This window comes from Pristis pectinata, chromosome 23 (assembly GCF_009764475.1).
Source record: "Pristis pectinata isolate sPriPec2 chromosome 23, sPriPec2.1.pri, whole genome shotgun sequence".
In the NCBI taxonomy this organism is placed as follows: Eukaryota; Metazoa; Chordata; class Chondrichthyes; order Rhinopristiformes; family Pristidae; genus Pristis; species Pristis pectinata.
In genome coordinates, this window is record NC_067427.1 from 27,566,929 (window position 1) to 27,586,323 (window position 19,395).

The window sequence follows — 19,395 nt, forward strand, 5'->3', positions numbered from 1 at the left end:
AGCCATGATGGACACAGAGCTCTGGAGTGCTTCAGAGGCATGGCACAAGAATAGAGAGAATGGAATGGAATGGAATGATGTACCAAAATATAAAGATCAGTGAAGACTATTTCACAAATCATCACATTCTTCTTAGACCTTCCCTCAGAATTGTGTGCGACACGTCACTCCAGTTTTGTGGGCTCTGAGATGGCTGATGAAGCCAAAGGGGGACCCACAGACTCCACTACAGGCGAGGCAGGTGTGCTCAACAGAGCTGGTTGACGGGTTGGGAGATAGTGCACTCTTTCCGCTGCTTAAGATGGTTTTGTGAGTGCAGTCAAGGAATGGACTCAAGGTTCTCAGTGCCACCCTGAATTACGTAGTCATGAGCCAAGGATTACTGAGAGTTGGCAGGGATATTATAGTTTTTCCCAATAAGGCTTTGAGAAGAAATCATCATATGCATACACGAGGCAGGAGAAGAGGAAGCTACAGAAGCACCAGAGGAAGGCATGAGGGAAGAAGTGATGCTTATGAATGAAGTAAATCATATTGCAAGTCTGAGGAATCACTGATTATTCTCTAATAAGAGCAGAGACAAATAGAATGTACAAGATTACTTGGGGAGATGAGAGTCCTGTTTAAAAGCAAGAGATCAATAAGTCAGGTAACCATAGCTCAGTTAATCTCACAACAGTAATAAGCTGATGCCAAGTGTTATTAAGCATGGGCAGGCACGGTAGTGTAGCGGTTAGCATGACGCTATTACAGCGCCAGCAACCCGGGTTCAATTCCGGCCACTGTCTGTAAGGAGTTTGTACGTTCTCGCCATGTCAAAGAACATAGAACAGTACAGCACAATACAGGCCCTTCGGCCCACAATGTTGTGCCGACCTTTAGATCTCATCCCTTATCTATCTAACCCCTTCCTCCCACATACCCCTCTATTTTAAATTCCTCCATATGCTTATCTAGTAATCTCTTGAATTTGACCAATGTACCTGCCTCCACCACCACCCCAGGCAGCACATTCCATGCCCCAACCACTCTCTAGGTAAAAAACCTTCTTCTGATATCTCCCTTGAACTTCCCACCCATTACTTTAAAGTCATGCGCTCTTGTATTGAGCATTGGTGCCCTGGGAAAGAGGCGTGTCAGCATGGGTTTCCTCCGGGTGCTCCAGTTTCCTCCCACATTCCAAAAACTTATGGGTTAGGAAGTTGTGGGCATGCTATGTTGGCACTGGAAGTGTGGCGACACTTGCGGGCTGCCCCCAGAACATTCTGCGCAAAAGATGCATTTCACTGTGTGCTTTGATGTGCATGTGACTAATAAAGATACATCTTATCTATTAAAAATAAATTTACATGAACCCAGATAAATATAGATGAGAAAGATGATTTGACTCAATCTACTTAGCCCATCAAGAAAGATACTTTGTTTTTTTTTTTGGTTCAATTTAAATATCCACGTTATCATCTCTCTTCCACAAGTGAGTCTCAACTCCCTGTCACACCAAGTGTTATTTCTTGCCATGGAATTTCAGCTTCTTTTGGTAATGTGTAAACTTAGCTTGGTAACTCCTTTTAACTGATGTAGATGCTACTTAAATATTTCACTCAGTTTTCAAATGTGAAAAAGTCTTACAAAAAGTTTTATACTTGACAACAAATTAATTTTTACAAAAAGGGGGAAAACACACTTGAGGTAAATAATTTGTATTATTTTTCCAACTAATTCTTCAGGGGACAAAATAAGAATAAAAAAAATACAATTCCAAACTAATCCCTCTGTATTTTATACAAATTTCTCTCTAAGGAAGATCAAACCGACCATAATGATGGCTTGTAACCTCAAAGAAGCAATCCATCCCTCTTGAGAGAATTTCGCAAATGCCCATAATAGTACATGACGTTTTGCATTCTCTGCATAAAAAAAAGTCAAGAAAGTTCTGGTTCTAATATCTCCCAAATTCAAATAAAGAGTTGTCAGTCAAATACAAATGGAACCAACTGCTCAGTGCAGTTCCTGTTTCAACAGTCACCTTCCCGAAGCCTGCAAGCAACAAGAGTTGCAATGAATAGATATTTATGCAATTTCTTGAACCTCACACCATTGAAATAATGGTGTCTTAAAAACAATAAATCTTTATATTGAACACCAGCAGGGACTCTCAATACTATGAATAATATTCTCCTGGTCTGATTTTTTTTTAAATTGTGGATCTGAAGTGATGCAGCAAGAGCTGAAGTCCAACAGAGCATTGAACAAAGAAATGGAAGGGACAAGCAGATACATCAAGTACTGATGGCTGGGTGAAATTGAGCTTGAACAACGTGCATTACATTTACTAAATAATAAAGTTTATCAAAAAAGCAATATTTACAGTTGTACAAAGCAACAGAGGTATGACTCAGAGAGGATTTAAGAGTTTCACCTATTCCCTTGAAAGTGTTAGAGGTAAGAGAATGATCCTGGGAAGAGTTGGTGGAGGGATTAGTAAACATCACGCGTTAGTAATAAAAGTGGCCTAGCTTCACAGGAGCACAAAAGCTCTATGCAAGGCTTCCCAGTCTCCGGAAGTGTGCACTGTGTTCTAATTACATGGCAACAATCATCTGTCCAAAATCATTAGGAAAGGGCAAGTGAAAACTGCAAATGAATAAATGTGATCCCCGCAACTTGCTACAACATTTGGAAGAGCTCAGGGATGCCAGTCACAAAGTACGTTTCTCAGTGCGAATGAAATTGGAAGTCAAACTCACATCTGAGGGTCGTGTCTTGGCAACGTTGTCGATGGGCCGGTCTTTCAGCATATTGTCGATGACTCCATTTCTGTTCCATAGCTCAAAGAGCGTCTTCCCATGCTGGTACCCCACTTCCTGTGTGGGAAGAATGGGTAAAGGTTCCTTTTAAAGCAATAGCATTCAGCAAAGCAAACTTAGCACTGGGCTTAATTGCTGGGAAACGTTCATTCATAATGTAATTTTCAAACCTCAGAGCATTCTAGCACCCTTTCAGCCAATGAAATCCTTTTCCTTTAGTAGCTGTCAATGTACATGCAGCAAGCTTCCACAAAAGCAATGCGAGGATGACGATATAATCCATACATACTAATGTCAGTTGACTGTAATTAATGGCCAGGACAAAGAAAAAACCTGCTCTTCTTCAAAATAGTTAATATATTTTACATTCACCTAAAAGCACATGCCTTGGTTTAATGTCTCACCCAGAGGATGGCTCCTTTAACAGTAAGTCAGGGCATTGAGTGTAGGAGTTGGGAAATCATGTTGCAGTTATACAAGACATTGGTGAGGCTGCACTTGGAGTATTGTGCACAGTTTTGGTTGCCCTGCTGTAGGAAAGATGTTATTAAACTAAAAAGAATTCAGAAAAGATTTACCAGCATGTTGCCTGGACTTGGGGGCCTGAGTTGCAAGGAGAGGTTGTGTAGACTAGGACTTTATCCCTGGAACGTAGGAGATTGAGGGGTGACCTAATAGAGGTATACAAGACCATGAGGGGCATAGACAAGGTGAAAGCTCATAGTCTTTTTCCCAGGGAGGGGGTGCTAAAAATAAGAGGGCATAGGTTTAAGATCAGAGGCGAGAGATTTAAAAGGGACATCAGGGGCAGCTTCTTCACACAAAGGGTGGTGCGTATTTGGAATGAGCTGCCAGAAATAGTGGTTGAGGTGGGCACATCAGCAACATTTAAAAGGCATCTAGATAAGTATATGGCTAGGAGAGGTTTAGAGGGCTTATGGGTCAAATGCAGGCAGATGGGACCAGCTTGCTGGGCAACACAGTCGGCATGGACAAGTTGGGCCAAAGGGCCTGTTTCCGTGCTGTATGATTCTACTCCTAGTGGGCACTAGTTTGCTGGCCTACATTTCTTTTAAGTTTCTGGAGGGGATTAGAAACTAAACTTCTGTCTGAGGCAAGAGTGCCACTCACAACATTACAGTTGATTCAGGGAGTGACCCAAGAGATCTTCAAGATCATGAGCATATTTCATTGGGTAGATGTTTGCACTTGGGGGAAAAGACCAGAATTATGGACTTTAAATATAAGAGGGCCACTAATAAATCCAAAAGGAAATTTGTGAGAACCTATTTACTAGTGAACAGTCAGAACGTGCAGAGAACATTTGAAGCAGATGGCATGCATGCAATCAGGAGAAGCTGAATAAGCATGTGGGGGTGAGAAAGGATTAGAAGGATGGTACAGTGGGGTTAGATGTAGGTGAGTGGGAGAAGACTCATGTGGAGCATAAGTACCACATGGGCGTCTTGCTTCTAAGAAGTATGTTCTAACTTTGCAAGTTAATCAGAGTTCAAAAGGTAACATGTTTTAACTGTCAATTAGCAGCTTGAACACCATTGACTGTCCTTTCTATTCATGTATGGGATGTGGGCATTGTAAGCAAAGCTAGTTTTTATTGCCCATTGCTAAATGTATTTGAGAAGGTGGAGGTAAGCGATCTCCTTTAACAACTGCAGCACATCTACTGCAAGTACCCCTCAGTACTACTGGGTAGGGAGTTCTGGGAATCTGATGAGGAAGACCTCTGTGCAGGATACCCTGAGGGAGCAAATGGTCAGCTGTAAGGAAGGCTGTTCAGGAAGCACAGGTTCACTGCACCACAGAGTGGCGCTGACAGCAAAGCAGATGCCAGGTCTCTGGCCCCAGGGTCGATGGTGAGCTGAGGGTTGGACGTCTCAGTGGCAAATGTTGGAGAAAGCAACAGCTCCATCCTGAGGTGCTCAACGGCAGACAGTGGTGGGACAGAAAAAACTCTTAATCTTCCCCATCACAGTGCTGTAAAGGTATTTACCAAGTATTTCCAGATTCTCTTTTATTTCAGATTTCCAGCATCTGCAGTGTTTTATACCTCACAGATCGGACAATTTTCCCGTCCTCTTTTCCTTCTGTTTAAGATTCTGCCAGAAGATCAGCTGCGATTAGCGGGCTTGCACCACACTCCCTCAGCAACCAACACTACCGGTTCTGCCATTCAATGTCCCTGTTGCAGCCATTCTCATTCTCTCCACCACACCTACCCCCACCACCCTCACTACAATCTAAAACACATTTGATTTCCAGCTTCTCCAGCGCCGTGAAGAAAGATCGTCAATCTGAAACATTGACTGTTACTCTCCCCACAGAAGCTGCCAGGTCTGCTGGGTACTTCCAGCACTTTGTTTTCGATTCAGATTTCCAGCATCTTGCTTTTCTTTCTTGGCTACTCAACTGTCAGTTCCAATTACAAAGTGTGATGTGCTAGTTGGCTCTCTCAGCTCTCAAGTAAAGACAAACAAAATTCAGGCTGCAACAGAAACCTACTTACTGCAATTTCATTGAACTTCCCAAACTCCAGCGTTCCGTAGCGATCAATTGGGGGTCGAATATACTCGCAGTAGTCGCTGTTCTTCACTACCTCCAGCTGCCGTACGCAGCAAACGTAAGCCAGGCGAGTTTGGATCTCTGCCATACCCAAAACCTGCAATTACAATAACACAAGTGAATGGAGAAGCTGGGACATAGCCGATTCCATAACGCAAGTGTTAGTGAATATCCACAACTTTGCACAGCAACACTGCACTCCATTAAGAGTCTAACAGTGGTTCTCAGTCTAAGTGCCAGCAAAAAGCTGTCAGCAAGTTGGAAATTTATGCATTCATGCAGAAATCCTTAACCGGCTGACACTTACAAGAGGAAATGCAGTTACAACCAGAAATGTTTGCATTTCCTTGAGAAATCCAGCCCCATAACTACTTAAAACAGATTCAGCTCCCCCTCTACACAGCTTCCAGTATTTTCTGTCATTTCAGACTGCCTGCACCATTTTGCTTTAAGTGACTAAAGGCAAACTGTTTCCAGTAGTTGGGGTGCAAAGATTAAGCAACCATAAATATGGGATTAAATGTAGTACATTTAAAACAGGTAGGCAGTTCTCCACCATCTCGCTCGCTATGCTACTTGCTTAAGCTCCAGTAAATCGATGGGCAGGAATTTACTGCAAGTAAATCTTGGAGGCAAAACCTTGGTCCTCATCGCAAATTCCATCCAACTTCCTGACCATCGTCTCAAGCTAAACTATTAGCAATCTTGGCAACTTACATGACCCAGAATTTGCTTTAGTCCTCAAACCCCATCACACAGGCTACCTACTTCTATCTCTGTTTAAATCCTCATTTATACCATTGCCATTTCTCATTAACACTGCTCTAGCAATCTCCTGGTTGGTCTCCCACCTTCTTCTGTCACAGAAAAGGAGTTGGGGCCAGCATAGGTCAGCCATGGTCATACCAATAGGTGAGACAGGCTTGAGGGGCCGAGCGGCCTACCCCTGCTCCTATTTTCTTGCATTCTTTCATTCTAAACTCTTGCTGCCATTATCCTAGCTAAAACTTAGTCCACGTCACCTAGCAACCCAGTGCTACATTGGATGCTGGCTGAATTACAACTCAATTATAAAGTCTTGTTACTCTGCTTGGATCCTCTCCGTGGCTTAGCCACCGCACAACTTTGAAACTTCCTCCAACCCTCTGAAATCTCTGCACTTCTCCAAATCTGGCCACTTACGCATCTTGTTCTCCTTTACCAGTATAGAGATACATTCCACTGCCTGGACTCTAGCTAGTGCCGAAAGCTTTCCCATCTATCTCTCCTCCTCCAAGCTGCATCAGGAAGCTGTAGGTTATCCACCTCAATCTCTCTATTTGGCTCAGAATCTTATTTGCCTTCATAGTTCAAAGACCTTGAACAACTTTAGCTACATTATAGGTGCAACTCAACTGCAAATTGTTGTTGAGAATTGAGTGAACATTTGCTCGACTTCCAGGATTAGGGCCAGAGACATAAATTCGATGATCAAAACTTTATAGGTGGTTGAAGGAAAATGGAACAAAAGAGAGTAAATAAGATTGGATCCATTTGCTCTTTTGGAGGATAAACACTAACATGGTCTGGTTGGTTTATATAGTTTGTTCCTATGTGCACCAGGCTTTAATTTATAATGTGTTTACAGCCAAATGTTCAGAACAAAGATGAGACAGGCCATTTGCAACAAAAGCCAGATTTAGCTGTCATGAATTCAACTGGAAATGTTTGTTCTCTGCTGAGTGACACAAACTCTCTCCTGCTTAGCAACACATTCAGTTTCAATGGTAGGGAAAAGTCCACTCAAAACTGAATTAATAATGAAAGGTAACCAACTGTGTTGCTACATTGAGGTCATCAAGCAAGGCAGTTCTGCAGAATTATGGTAGCAACTGTTACCACCGACTTAATTTTGTATGCCATGTTAAATTTATGCTAAACATCTACTCAAAACCCTGCCACCACCATTCCCATCCCATTGGCAATACACAAGATTGCCAATGGACCAAAACACAATTTTTTTTGTTTACCTTCACTTTTGCTGCCCAAGGATTAAGCCGTTTCCATAGCAACCACCAGCCAGACAGCGAGTCTCCATAATTTGTTAGATCGGTTTCATCCTGGCTGCCGACGTCTATTGCGATCACGACCTTTGCACCCATTGATCTGGCAACATCAGCTGCAAGGAGAAGAAAGTCAAATCTTTTGGCCTTAGAGAATGGGGAAATCAGGCACAAATTCTTAAGCAGCAAAGTAGGAATGCTTTAAAGCTCAGAATAAGAATTAGAACATCTACACATGATGCAAGGGATGATGAGACATTTATATTAAACTTTAAGAGAAAAATTGTTTTCTTGAAAAGTTAATATTTCTAATATTGAAGTATTAGTTACTATCTATGTACATAGTTATTTTTCAGAGCTAGAGAGTCTTAATACCTGAAATTATCATCAGTTTTATTGATTTCCTTTGATCCTACGAAGTTAAATAGGTTGTAAAACAGTGTCACTTGTAAAGCAGTGCTGAATTTCTGGCTGCAGCCTCAGGGTTTCTGCATTAAATGACGCATGGGTGGGAAACCCGAAGCTGCTGGCAGTATCGCGGTGCACCCTCAGTAGCTGCTGACAATTTCACCAGCAAATCCTTCGAGAGGAAGGCTGATGACCTCAGGAGACGATTTTTAACTAATTAGTAAAAGATCTAGAGACGAGATGGGGCGAATCTTCTTAATGTAGTGAGTTATGATCTGAAAGTGTGTTGGAGGATGATGCGATAATAATTGAAGAGTGGGCAAATCTGTTGTAATAAGTGGGCCATAGGGCAGGGTTCAACATGCATTAGAGTCCCTCCTTTTCCTCTGTATTAATGGAAATTCTCTCTCCAGATTCATTCATAAACACATGCCGAATGTACCTGGCAGGTTGTTGATATATCCGCCATCCATGAGCAGGTGTCCGTCCTTTGGATCACAAAGAGGAGGTAGGTAACTTGAGAGGGACATGCTGGCTCGACAGTATCGCCACAGGGACCCTGTGATGAGCATAAAGGCACTCTCAATGATCAGCATCACTGATGTATGGTAAGAGAGGCAAATTTAGTTGACACAAACTTGGCAAATGCAAGACCATTTTATCTACACTCAGTAATTATACTTAATCTACCTTACAGAGGAGCATTTTAAAAAACAATGAATCACAGAAACTTATAGATACAGGACACCATCTCAATGCAAACAAAACAGATCAATACGGTTTGCCCATGAACGTTCACCACACCCTCCCCCACCCCACCCCTTAGTCCACCAATCACCCCCGGCCCATCTCACCACTTTCCCTCTCCCCTTTACACCAGCTATCTCCCCTCTCCACACAGTCCTGATGCAGGCTTTTGACCTGAAACATAGGCAATATCCCACCCCCCTACCAAACCCGTTGAGTTCCTCCAGCTGATTGCTTGTTAATCCACTTAAATGTCACTTCCCAGCTGCAGTCCTGGTCCTCGGTAAGGTATGCCACTTCAAGAACCCACCCAGGTACAAAATGCAGCCATTCACCTCAACTCCTCCTTTCTACCCCATTGTTATGCTGCCCAAACCCTTGAGCCTCAACTTCACGAGCAAGTCTAATACAGAGTTATCAAATGCCTTTTGAAAGTTCACATCAGCCTCTGTTATCCCAACACAAGGTCTGAAGGGAGCCAATCTGCTCGTCCCCTCTAAGCTCACTGAGAAAAAGCGATTTTGACTGATCCCGTCCACAGTTCTCGGAACTGTTGTCTTGTATGCCACACTGGATCAAGTGTTTATCCAGTACGTTGAAAATGTTTCAACCACACTTCAGGTGGTGGATTCCAAACCGCCAGTCTCTGGGTAACAAAATATTTCCCCACTTTCCTATCCTTTCCTCACACTAAGTGGTTGCAAAAGATTTAGTGAACCAAAAAGTGTACAACACAAGAGGCAGCTGTCCAATGTACAGCATCTATGCTGGTCTTAAAAGGGCCACTCAGTCCAGTTCCACCTTCCAGCATTAGGTCATGGCTCTTCAAGTACACATTTAAGTACGCTTTAAACACGAGAGCTCCTGCCTCCATCGAAGTGAAGCAGGAGAATTCTCCCCGATCTCCTGACCAATTTTATCCACAGAATCATAGAGGGCTACAACACAGGAGGTGGTCATTTGACCCATCTTGTCCGTGCTGGTTATTCAGTCTACTGCCGTTCCCCTGCTCTTTGTCTGTAGCCTTGTAAAGCTCACTCAACTACTTCTTAAATGCAATGCCAAACTTTCAGACAGTGATTCCAGGTTCTCAACATTCGAGGTGAAAACATGCACTCAACTCTCCTCTAATCCTTCCACCATTAAATTAAATCCTAGTATTCTCCATAGCCTAACACCACAGGAAAAAAAACAAATAATCTGCTCATTATCTCACTATTCGCAATGCACAAACCCAGCATCACACTTTCCTCAACAACCACTGTACTTCCAATTATATTTGATTGATGTAAGATAATTTGGGATGTACTAATGTTGCAAAAAACAGAGCATAAACCCAAGTCTTTCTTTGTGACACAAGGACATAATTGAAATGTCATCCTTCTTTTCCAAGTGCCAACTGACCTGCAGCTTCAACAATATTCCCTTGCATTTTGTAGAATGTCTGCTATCTCGTCGAGGCAGCATGTCTCTCAGCTCTTTGGAGCAAGATGCTGGTCTACATCTAATTCTCATAAATGTAGAAATGTCTCAAGTTTGACTGGGCTGGGGAAGGCACAGTGAGGCAAGTACAGAGCGGGAGAAAGTACAGCTCAAGTTCTCTGTCGCTATCACGTTCACATGAGCATGAATGCAATTATCAAGTGTAGGATCAATTTGGAGACAAGAGACTGCAGATGCTGGAATCTGGAGCAAAAAAAAATCTGCTAGAGGAACTTAGCGGGTCAGGCAGCATCTATGGAGGGAAATGGACAGTCGACGTTTCAGGTTGAGAGGGTCCAGATGAAGGATGATGATTACTACGCAGTATTCTGAATCACTGCCCAGGAACAGCCATGTAGATGACATACAAGAGGGCAATGGGCCCCAACCAGGTGCCAACACCTTTCGAAGAGAAATGAGAAGCCTCTCTGATAAGATCCTAGAGCACTCAAACACCTCCCCCTCCCATCTTAAATGCCACAATGTCGTTCTGGAGAGGTGAAAAACAAGAGCAAGTACTAGTTCAAACAAGATCATCGATTTATCTCAAGTTTTGCAGCAGAAATAAAATTAAAGTTCCAGACAGACTGAGAAACTGGTCACTATGTTCCCAAAGCCAGTCAATGCGTATTCACTATCCCGAAGAGATGAGTAAAAAAATTAACAAACATGGTATGAAGATAACTGCAGAAACTAAGCTTCTACTGAGTAATTCCTGTAAATATTCTCTCTCCTTAACAATCACTTTGTTATAACTGCAGCCAAATGACTGCAGGCACCACTGATTAGTTTGCAAAATGTAATTATGGTCTGCATTCTGACTGCAAATTAATTTAGCATTTCACATAACTGTAATGGAAATACACAAGTGTAAATGACAAATGAAATTCAACAGTAAAAACAAAGTGCGGCATAATTTATGTTGGTAGGGAGAAATGATAAGGGTACTCACTCCTTGGAAGGCAAGAAGTTAATTGGAGAGGAAAGATATCTAGGATACAGATAAATAAGGCAAATTGCTCAGGCCATAAGGAGTGTAAATGAAGGTTTGTTGGGCTCTCTCTGTCCCATGTTTGCGAGTTGGAACCATGCTGCAAATTCACTTATCAGCGATTCCTGTTCACTGCAATCACACCATCATTACTTGTGCTTATTAATTACTGCACTGAAGGGAAAGGAAGGAACTTTAAAAAGAACAAAAAATAAAGATTAACAGAATTAGCTGAGGGTCACTGGTAATTATTTCACATCTGTTACATATTCATGTAGTGCTTGAAGAAAAGCTTCAGAAATATTTAAAAACAGGATACAGTGGGAGAAATCCCTCCCATAAGATGTATCCCAGGTAGTTAATTAAAAAAAATACAAGATTTACTTTTTAATCATCCTTGAATGGTTGCCCCTTGGTGGACTGTATTTCAACAGCAATAAAAGTGCAGGCGTACATTGGGCTTGGCATCAACCAAGGGGTGTTCCAGAGTTTACTTCTTTGGATTATTCCCCTAATCTCTGACAGCAACCAGAAGCCAACAACCCCCCACCCGTCCATCACTCCCACCCCCAACAGTCACTGAATGTTTCACAAGAAGGTTCAGCACGGAGGAATATGGCAAGTTGATTTTCCCTCCTTTAACAAAATATCACTCTTTAGATTGAGACCACACAGTACAAACTGTGTGGTGCTGCGAAGGAGGATGTGAGAAAGAGGAATTATAGACCAGATTGAGTCCAACAAGTGTGGTAACTATTTAATATTTCAAAAACTTTGCTGCATCCTCAAAGGGTTGAATGAAAGCAACACTTCAAAGAAATTAAGACAAATTAAATTCATATGGATATAAAGAACAATTGTGCCAGATGTTCCACTCAGTATCTTGTGGTTTCTTTGCACATTTTACCCACAAAAATCAGCCAGAAGGCAAGATCACTGCTGAAGTGGGAAATACGGAGGTGGTTTCTGGATGAACACAACAACTTTATCAAATGAAGAATTATCAAAGTGAGTGCTGTAAACTATAGTCCTTTAGTGGTATTTTCTAAATGTTTTGTTAGCCAAGGTTGGAAGTTAATTGGATAATGAGCTCAATGCAGAAGCTAAAAATTCAAAGTTCAACTGCGTGATTAGTAAAACAATCCTAGTTTGGAGGATAAACAGAACAAGTTCAGCTCTGAGATGGGTCAGCTGCTGACTTTAAAAGAGAAATAGATTCCTAGCTAATGGGAAAGGTTGGGGGCGGGGGAGGTATTGAGGATTTTAGAGATTAAAGTCATGATCTTCTTTCCAGATGAGTTATAGGAAAGAAAGGCGTGATCGTGGAGGATCAGCAGGTGGTGGTGAAGGAGGGAAGCCCTCTATTATTCTGTCAGATACACCGAATCTGCATGGGCTATAACATAAGAAATGGGAATGGAAGTAGGCCATTCAGCCCCTTGACTCTGCACTACCATTTCATTAGATCATGGCTGATCCAACTTTCCTCATCTGCTTTCCAACCCTCTCCCCTTAACCCTTGATTCTCTTACCAACTAAAAATCAATTTCAATTTTGAATATAGTCAAGCATTCAGCTTCCTCGAATTCCCCTAAGAAAGTCCAAACACTCACCACCTTTTTACAGAAGAAGTTCTTCCTTATCTCCGTCTTAAAGGGGTACCCCCCTTATTCTGGCTGTGCCCTCTGGTCCTAGACTATCCCATAAGGGAAAACAACCTCCCAGCATTTACCCTGTCAAGTCCCCAAAGATGCTTAGATGTTCAATAACATCACCTCTCATTCTTGTAAACTCCAGTGAGTAAAGGCCCAATCTGTTCAACCCTTCTTCATAAGACAACCTCTCCATATCTGGGATCATCCTGGTGAACCTTCTCTGAACTGTCTCTGATCACAACATTCTTTAAATAAAGGAACCAAAACTGTACACAGTACTCTGGTTGTGGTCACATTGGTGCCTTGTACAGTTGTAGAAGACTTCCCTACTTTGATGATCAAACTCCTTGAAATGAAAGCCTGCATTCCACAAGCCTTCCCAATGACCCAGTATACCTATATGCTAGGTTTGCATTTCATGCACAAGTACCCACGCATCCCTTTGTGCTGCAACTTTCTGCAGTCTTTCTCCATTTAAGTAGTGATCAGTTTTATTACTTTTTCTTCCAAAGTGAACAACTTCATATTTTTCACATTATACTCCATTTCCCAGCTTTTGTCCAGTCACTTAACCTAACAATATCTCTCTGTAAACTGTATCTTCCTCACAGACAATACAATTTGTATCATCTGCAAATATGACTAAAGTACATATATTTCTTTCTTCTAAATCTAAAGATATGTAATACAATACAATGTCTGTGTGCCTTGGTATAGTTCAGTTACAAAATAGCCTAGAAATCTAAAGTTTTGCATGCAAGTTAGGTTTAGCATAAGGACGTGCAGTACACTCAATTTTTCTAAAACCCCCATAGGAGACCCAAAGGGGGCCTAATTTAAAATTTCCTCACTGAAAATTGCTGAGATTTTTTTCTAGCTCTCTTTGTCGTACTAAATATTTGGGTGGACCTGACCCAAGTACTTTTAGTCTACCTGAACCACAAAGAGAAAATTTGTGCACTGTGTTTCGGTGGGAGACCAGCTATAACTTAAACCAGTTAGACAAACATATCTGAGAGAAAGAACCAAGTTTAGTGAGATTCTAAAGAAATGCCTTAGATACTATTACAATGACCGGGGAATCATTTGTTTTTGGATGCTTCCAGTAGAACTGGAAAAACTTTCTTCATTAATCTACTTTTGGCTAAAGTTCGAAGACAGAACAAGATTGCCCTGGCCGTGCCCTGGAAAACTGCACATTGGTTTTTAAACTGCCTTTAAATTTGACAGATATGGAGAATCCAATATGCAACACCGGTTGGGCAACTGTAAAGGAAAAGATTCTGAAAGATTGCAAACTTATTGTCTGGGATGAAAATACAATGGCTCACAAAGCAGCCACTGAAGCATTAGATTGAACATTGCAAGATCTTAAACACAATAATAAATTAATGTGAGCTGTTACTTTCGTGCTAACTGGAGATCTACGTCAAACACCACCAGTAATTCCATGAGATACTGAAGCAGATGGATGGAAAGCCTGTATCAAAGCTTCATATATTTGGGAAAATGTTTAACAATTACACTTGAAAATAATATCTGATCGTACTTGGCAGACGATCCATCTGCGAGAGGGTTTGTTTTGAATCTACTCAAATTAGGAAATCGAGAAATTTAACAAGACACAAGAAATGATTTTGATGAAAAACTTGGGCCAAATTGTTACGTCACTTCATGACCTGATGCAAGCTCTTTTCCCAAAAGTCACTCAACACTATTTAAATTACCGATGGCTGCGCAAAAGAGCGATTTTAGCACCAAAAAGTGATGCAGTGCAGGCCTTCTTTTGAAGCTTCCCAGACAGTCTGTACAATACAAATCTATTGACTACGTGACAGACATTGATGAGGCTGTACGTTCTCCTGTTGAATTTTTAAACTCCATCACCACCTGGTGTGCCAACACATCACCTTGAACTAAAAGGAGCTCCAATGGTGCTACTCAGGAATTTGGATCCACCAATACTATGCAATGTACAAGATCATCAGTTCAAACTGACTACCACATGTAATTGAGGCTACAGTAACGACTAGTAATACTGTTGGGGAAAATGTCTTCATCCCTCAGATACCAATTATTCCATCTGATCTACCTTTTCAATTCAAGCAACTTCAGTTCCTTGCTCAACTTAGTTTTGCTACGAACGTTAACAAGGCACAACGACAAGCACTAAAAGTTGTTAGCCTTAATCGTAAAACGTTTCCTAAGGTCAGCTATATGTTGGTTGCTCCAGAGTCAAAGATAAAAATAACCTATGCATTTTTACACTGGATTCAAAGAAAGAAATGCAGTGTATTCTGAAACACTTCAACATTGAAATCAAGTAAATTTACACATGGTGCACAAGTACAAGCCTATTTAAAGGGAACTATTTTTGTGCACATTTTCAGTATGCATGTTTTAATGGCAACCTTAAACAACATAATTTTAACCCCCTAATTGTATTATTCATGATAATTATATTTAATTTAGACTTTATTTCAATTACAAGGAGTGTTATAAAACTCGACTGCATGGAAATAAGTGCAAACATCATGATTGCCAGCATAATAACCCAAGCAACACTGGGTATAACAGTGAATATAAACTGTAAACAGTTGTGTTCCCAGCATTGATCCTCGCTGTACCCCACTGGTCAGAGAGTGCCAACCTGAAAGCGATCCCTTTTATCCTTACAGATTGTTTCCTCCGAGTTATCTAATCCTTTATCCATGTTAATATATTACTTCCAACATCAGGAGCTCTCACCTTGTGAAGCAACCTCTTGTGTGACATCTTGTCAAACACCTTTTGGAAATCCAAATACATCTACTGACCCTCTATCCACACTGGCTGATATTCCTCAAAGGGCCCTAATAAATTTGTCAGACATTGAGTATAGGAGTTGGGATGTTATGTTGCAGTTGTAGAAGATGTTGGTGAGCCCACATTTGGAGTATTGTGTACAGTTTTGGTCACCCTTTTACAGGAAAGACATCATTAAGCTGGAAAGAGTGCAAAGAAGATTTACGAGAATGTTGTCAGGACTCAAGAGCCTGAGTTAGAGGGAGAGGCTGGGCAAACTAGGACCTTTCTCCTTAGAGCGTAGGAGACGGAGGGGAGACCGTATAGAGGTATATATCATCATAAGGGGCTTAGGTAGGTTGAATGCACCCATTCTTTTTCCCCAGGGAAAGGGAATCAAAACCTAGAGGGCATAGGTTTACGGTGAGAGAGGAAAGATTTAAAAGGGATCTGAGGGGCAGCTTCTTCACGCAGAGGTTGGTGTGTGTATGGAACAAGCTGCCAGAGGAAGTGGCTGAGGCAGATCCAGTGACAAGATTTAAAAGACATTTGGACAGGTACGCAGATAGGAAAGGTTTGGAGGGGTATGGGTCAAACATGGACAAATGAAACCAGTTAAGAGATGGGCGAGTTGGCCGCGGAGGCTGTGTCTGTGCTGTATTCCTCTATGACATGATTTCCCCTTCATGAAACCATGCCAACCCTGCTCAATCAATCAGTTTATGACTTCTCAAATGTTTCAAATGCTATTACCGCCTTCACAACTGATTCTAAGATTTTTCCACATTTGGCTAATATTTAGTTACCCAATTATTGCTTCCCATCCTCTTTGAAAAAGGATATCTCCTTGGCAGTTTACTAATCCTTCAGTACTTCTCCAGAATCTAAGGATTTCTGGAAGATTACAATCAATACATCCACTATCTCCACAGCCAGCTCTTTTAGGATCCTAGGATGCAAAGCACCATGTCCAATTGCTTTTTAGCCTTTAGTCCCATTAGTTTGCTCAATACCAACTCTCTAGTGATGGTGATAGTATTTGATTCCACCTCGGTATTCTTTAGTATAATGGGATGTTTGTAGGATCTACTGTAAAAACTAATGCAGATGTATCTATTTAATTCCTCTATCATTTTCTCGTTTCGCATAACTATTTCCTGAGCACATTCCAAAGGTCTTATGTCAGCTTTGATCCCTCTCTTCCTTTTTATGGTATTAAAGGAGCTAATTGTCAGTTTTTATATTTCAACCTGGATTCTGAATTTATCCCAATCTTTGGGCATACTATTAATTTTTGTCATATATGCTTTCTTCTGATAACTCCAATTTCACTGTGTGTCATTTTTGAGCAATCTGAACATGTACCTGATTTTACTTGACTCTGACACTGTAAAGACTTGTGTATGAGGGTGTATCTTGGATCATTTGGGCCATTTTTCACTGGAGTACAGAATAGGGGGGGAACCTCATGAGCACTACACAGTTCCAACAGGACTAGGCAGACTAGAAACTAGGGAGGAAGTTTCTGATGGCTAGAGAATTCAGAATCAGGAATCACAGCCTCAGAGTACAAGAGACTGCAGATACTGGAATCTGGAGCAACACGAGGTACTAGAGGAAGGAGCTGGAACATCTCCCTCCACAGATGCTGCCTGACCTGCTGAGTTCCTCCAGTGCCTCTTGTGTTGCTCAGAATACAAGGTGTGCCAATTAGAACAGAGATCAGGAGAAATTTCTTCACCCAAAGGGCAATGAACCTATGGAATTCTCCAGCACAAAAGAAAGAGAGGCCAAGTCATTAAATAAATTCAAAAGGGTGGTAGATATATTTCTTAATGTGAAAGGGATCAAGGGATATGGGGAAACGGCAGGAACAGGGCAGTGTCGTGGATGATCAGAATGAATTGTGGTGCAGAACCCTGAAAGGCCAAATGGCCTACTCCTGCTCCTATATTGCCATCAGCATTTCCATAGGATTTGGTGGTCTGAAGCTTGCAAAAAATAATCACTCTGATACACAGGAAGAATTTCCTTGGGCAAGGGATTATCATTGAGGACTGGTATTATGGTTCTTCTCCATGCACTTTGGGAGATACTTCAACTTTATTGTTAAAGTACTTACCCTTACAGACTATGACTCCCTGTATGTTTTTGAAGGGAATTAAGAATTTCAAAGCTCTCAGAAGTACAAGGACGTGGAGGTGATTTACTAACACTATATTTACAAGTCATCCAAAGAAGGGTGTTTCTCTTTAACAATGGAAAAAAAACACAGCTGCATCTTTGAGAAAAATATCATCTCCCTACTGAGGAAAATGTTTCTAATTCCGGTGAAGCCCCGGTAAAGTGGAAGGAACATCCTTCCTTCACAGGCATCAAAATTTGTCATCAAGATTCACCGTAACTAAACCAATAAGACTAGGAACCCCAATTATTTCTAGAGCAAGGGCATGCACCAAATGCACTGTTGTTTGGTTGCAGACTCAGAGGCCAGGGCCTTGAACTGTGACAAGTCGATTAACTGAAATCTACAGAAAATGTTAATTGCTGTATTCATTAATGTATTTAACATTATAATATTACAACATGCTGTTGGAATCCCTCTCTCTCTGGTGTACCGATGCTAGGACCTGTTATCTGGGGATATTAGGTCAGGCTCAGGTAGCTTCCATCTTTGCTCCCACAACTTGTAGGCTGACGAGGCAGGCTGAGGGTGTGACTAGCAGCGAGATTCTGACCTCAGAACTAAGGGGTGGATTCATGCTGCATTTTGGGTACCATTCCATGGGAGGTTTTAACCCCACAAGGCTTCAAAGCTTAGAAAAAAAGTCTAAGAAATATTGGGGATCTACTCTACCTCCAAAAATGGGCGAGAAAAAATGTGATTGAAATCACAGCCCAGATGGGGCTTCAGAAGAGCTGATCTCAGCCTGTGGGGTTGAGGTGTGGAGCATTCTGAGGGACGGTGCAATGCTCTGGAAAACAGACCACTTCAGAACTACATCACAAGCGATAAGACAAAGAGCTTCCTTGCACTTTCCTCCGAGGTCAAGTTTGCTGCCGATGGCACAGGTGCTGGAAATAAATTGGGTCTGCTTCATAATGTGTAATGATACGACAACAATCAAGTGCTGTGCTCTGCTGACAGATGAATCCAAAACTGTAAAAACTATCAAGAATAATCATAGGAGGGTTAGAGAAAGCATCAAAATGGAACGTTAAATTTTTGTTTGCAAGATATAATCACTGGTGTGGGCTCAGTATGGTGCTAATAGTCAAGGCTTTCATTTTTTGGTTACATTTTGAACAGGGGCAAATTACAGAATTAAAGCACTGAGCTATCAAGAATCATTTCAAAATTCCATGTTTTTCAAATGAGACACTGGTACAATATGTTGCACTCAACATCATTCAATCTGATTTTTTTAAATTAGATGTTTCCTCTTAAATTCTTCTTTCTTCTCATTTCTCTTAAAGTGCTATGATGTGACCAGTGGCCATCGGCAATTTAGGTTATTTTCCTGGGTTCGCCAGACTATTCATCCAAGTGACATCAGACTTGAATTTAATCCCTCCTTCGGTCAATGTGCCACATATAGGTTGGCCCCTGTAATTTACAGGTCACAGCAGGGGCTCTGTTCCTGCGAAACGTTCACAACCCGAACAGTTCACTAGTCGGAAGTGCCGTCACGAACCAAGTTCCCAGGTGGTAGAAGATGCCTGCAGCACCACGGTAGCCGACAAGTCATCCTGCTGATCTCCCAAACATTCATTCACGTGTACGGGCTGTACCCAAGTCGGGCATTCATAAGCTGGGGATGACCTGTATTTGGATCGTCTTTCTGCTGACATCACAGGTTGTGGCCAATTCCCTTGCTCATCTTCCCTGCCCTTGGGAC

General features: G+C 41.6%; 1 protein-coding gene across 1 annotated transcript in view; it reads right to left on the reverse strand.

Moving 5' to 3' along the window:
• pnpla7b (patatin-like phospholipase domain containing 7b) overlaps positions 1-19,395 on the reverse strand; it is a 251,703-nt gene that overhangs the window by 28,604 nt on the left and 203,704 nt on the right. The window contains exons 30-33 of the mRNA XM_052037480.1: positions 8,280-8,396; positions 7,397-7,545; positions 5,332-5,484; positions 2,748-2,864 (exon numbers count right to left, since the gene is read on the reverse strand). Of these exons, the coding sequence (XP_051893440.1) occupies positions 2,748-2,864; positions 5,332-5,484; positions 7,397-7,545; positions 8,280-8,396 (536 nt within the window). The remainder of the gene's footprint in view (positions 1-2,747; positions 2,865-5,331; positions 5,485-7,396; positions 7,546-8,279; positions 8,397-19,395) is intronic.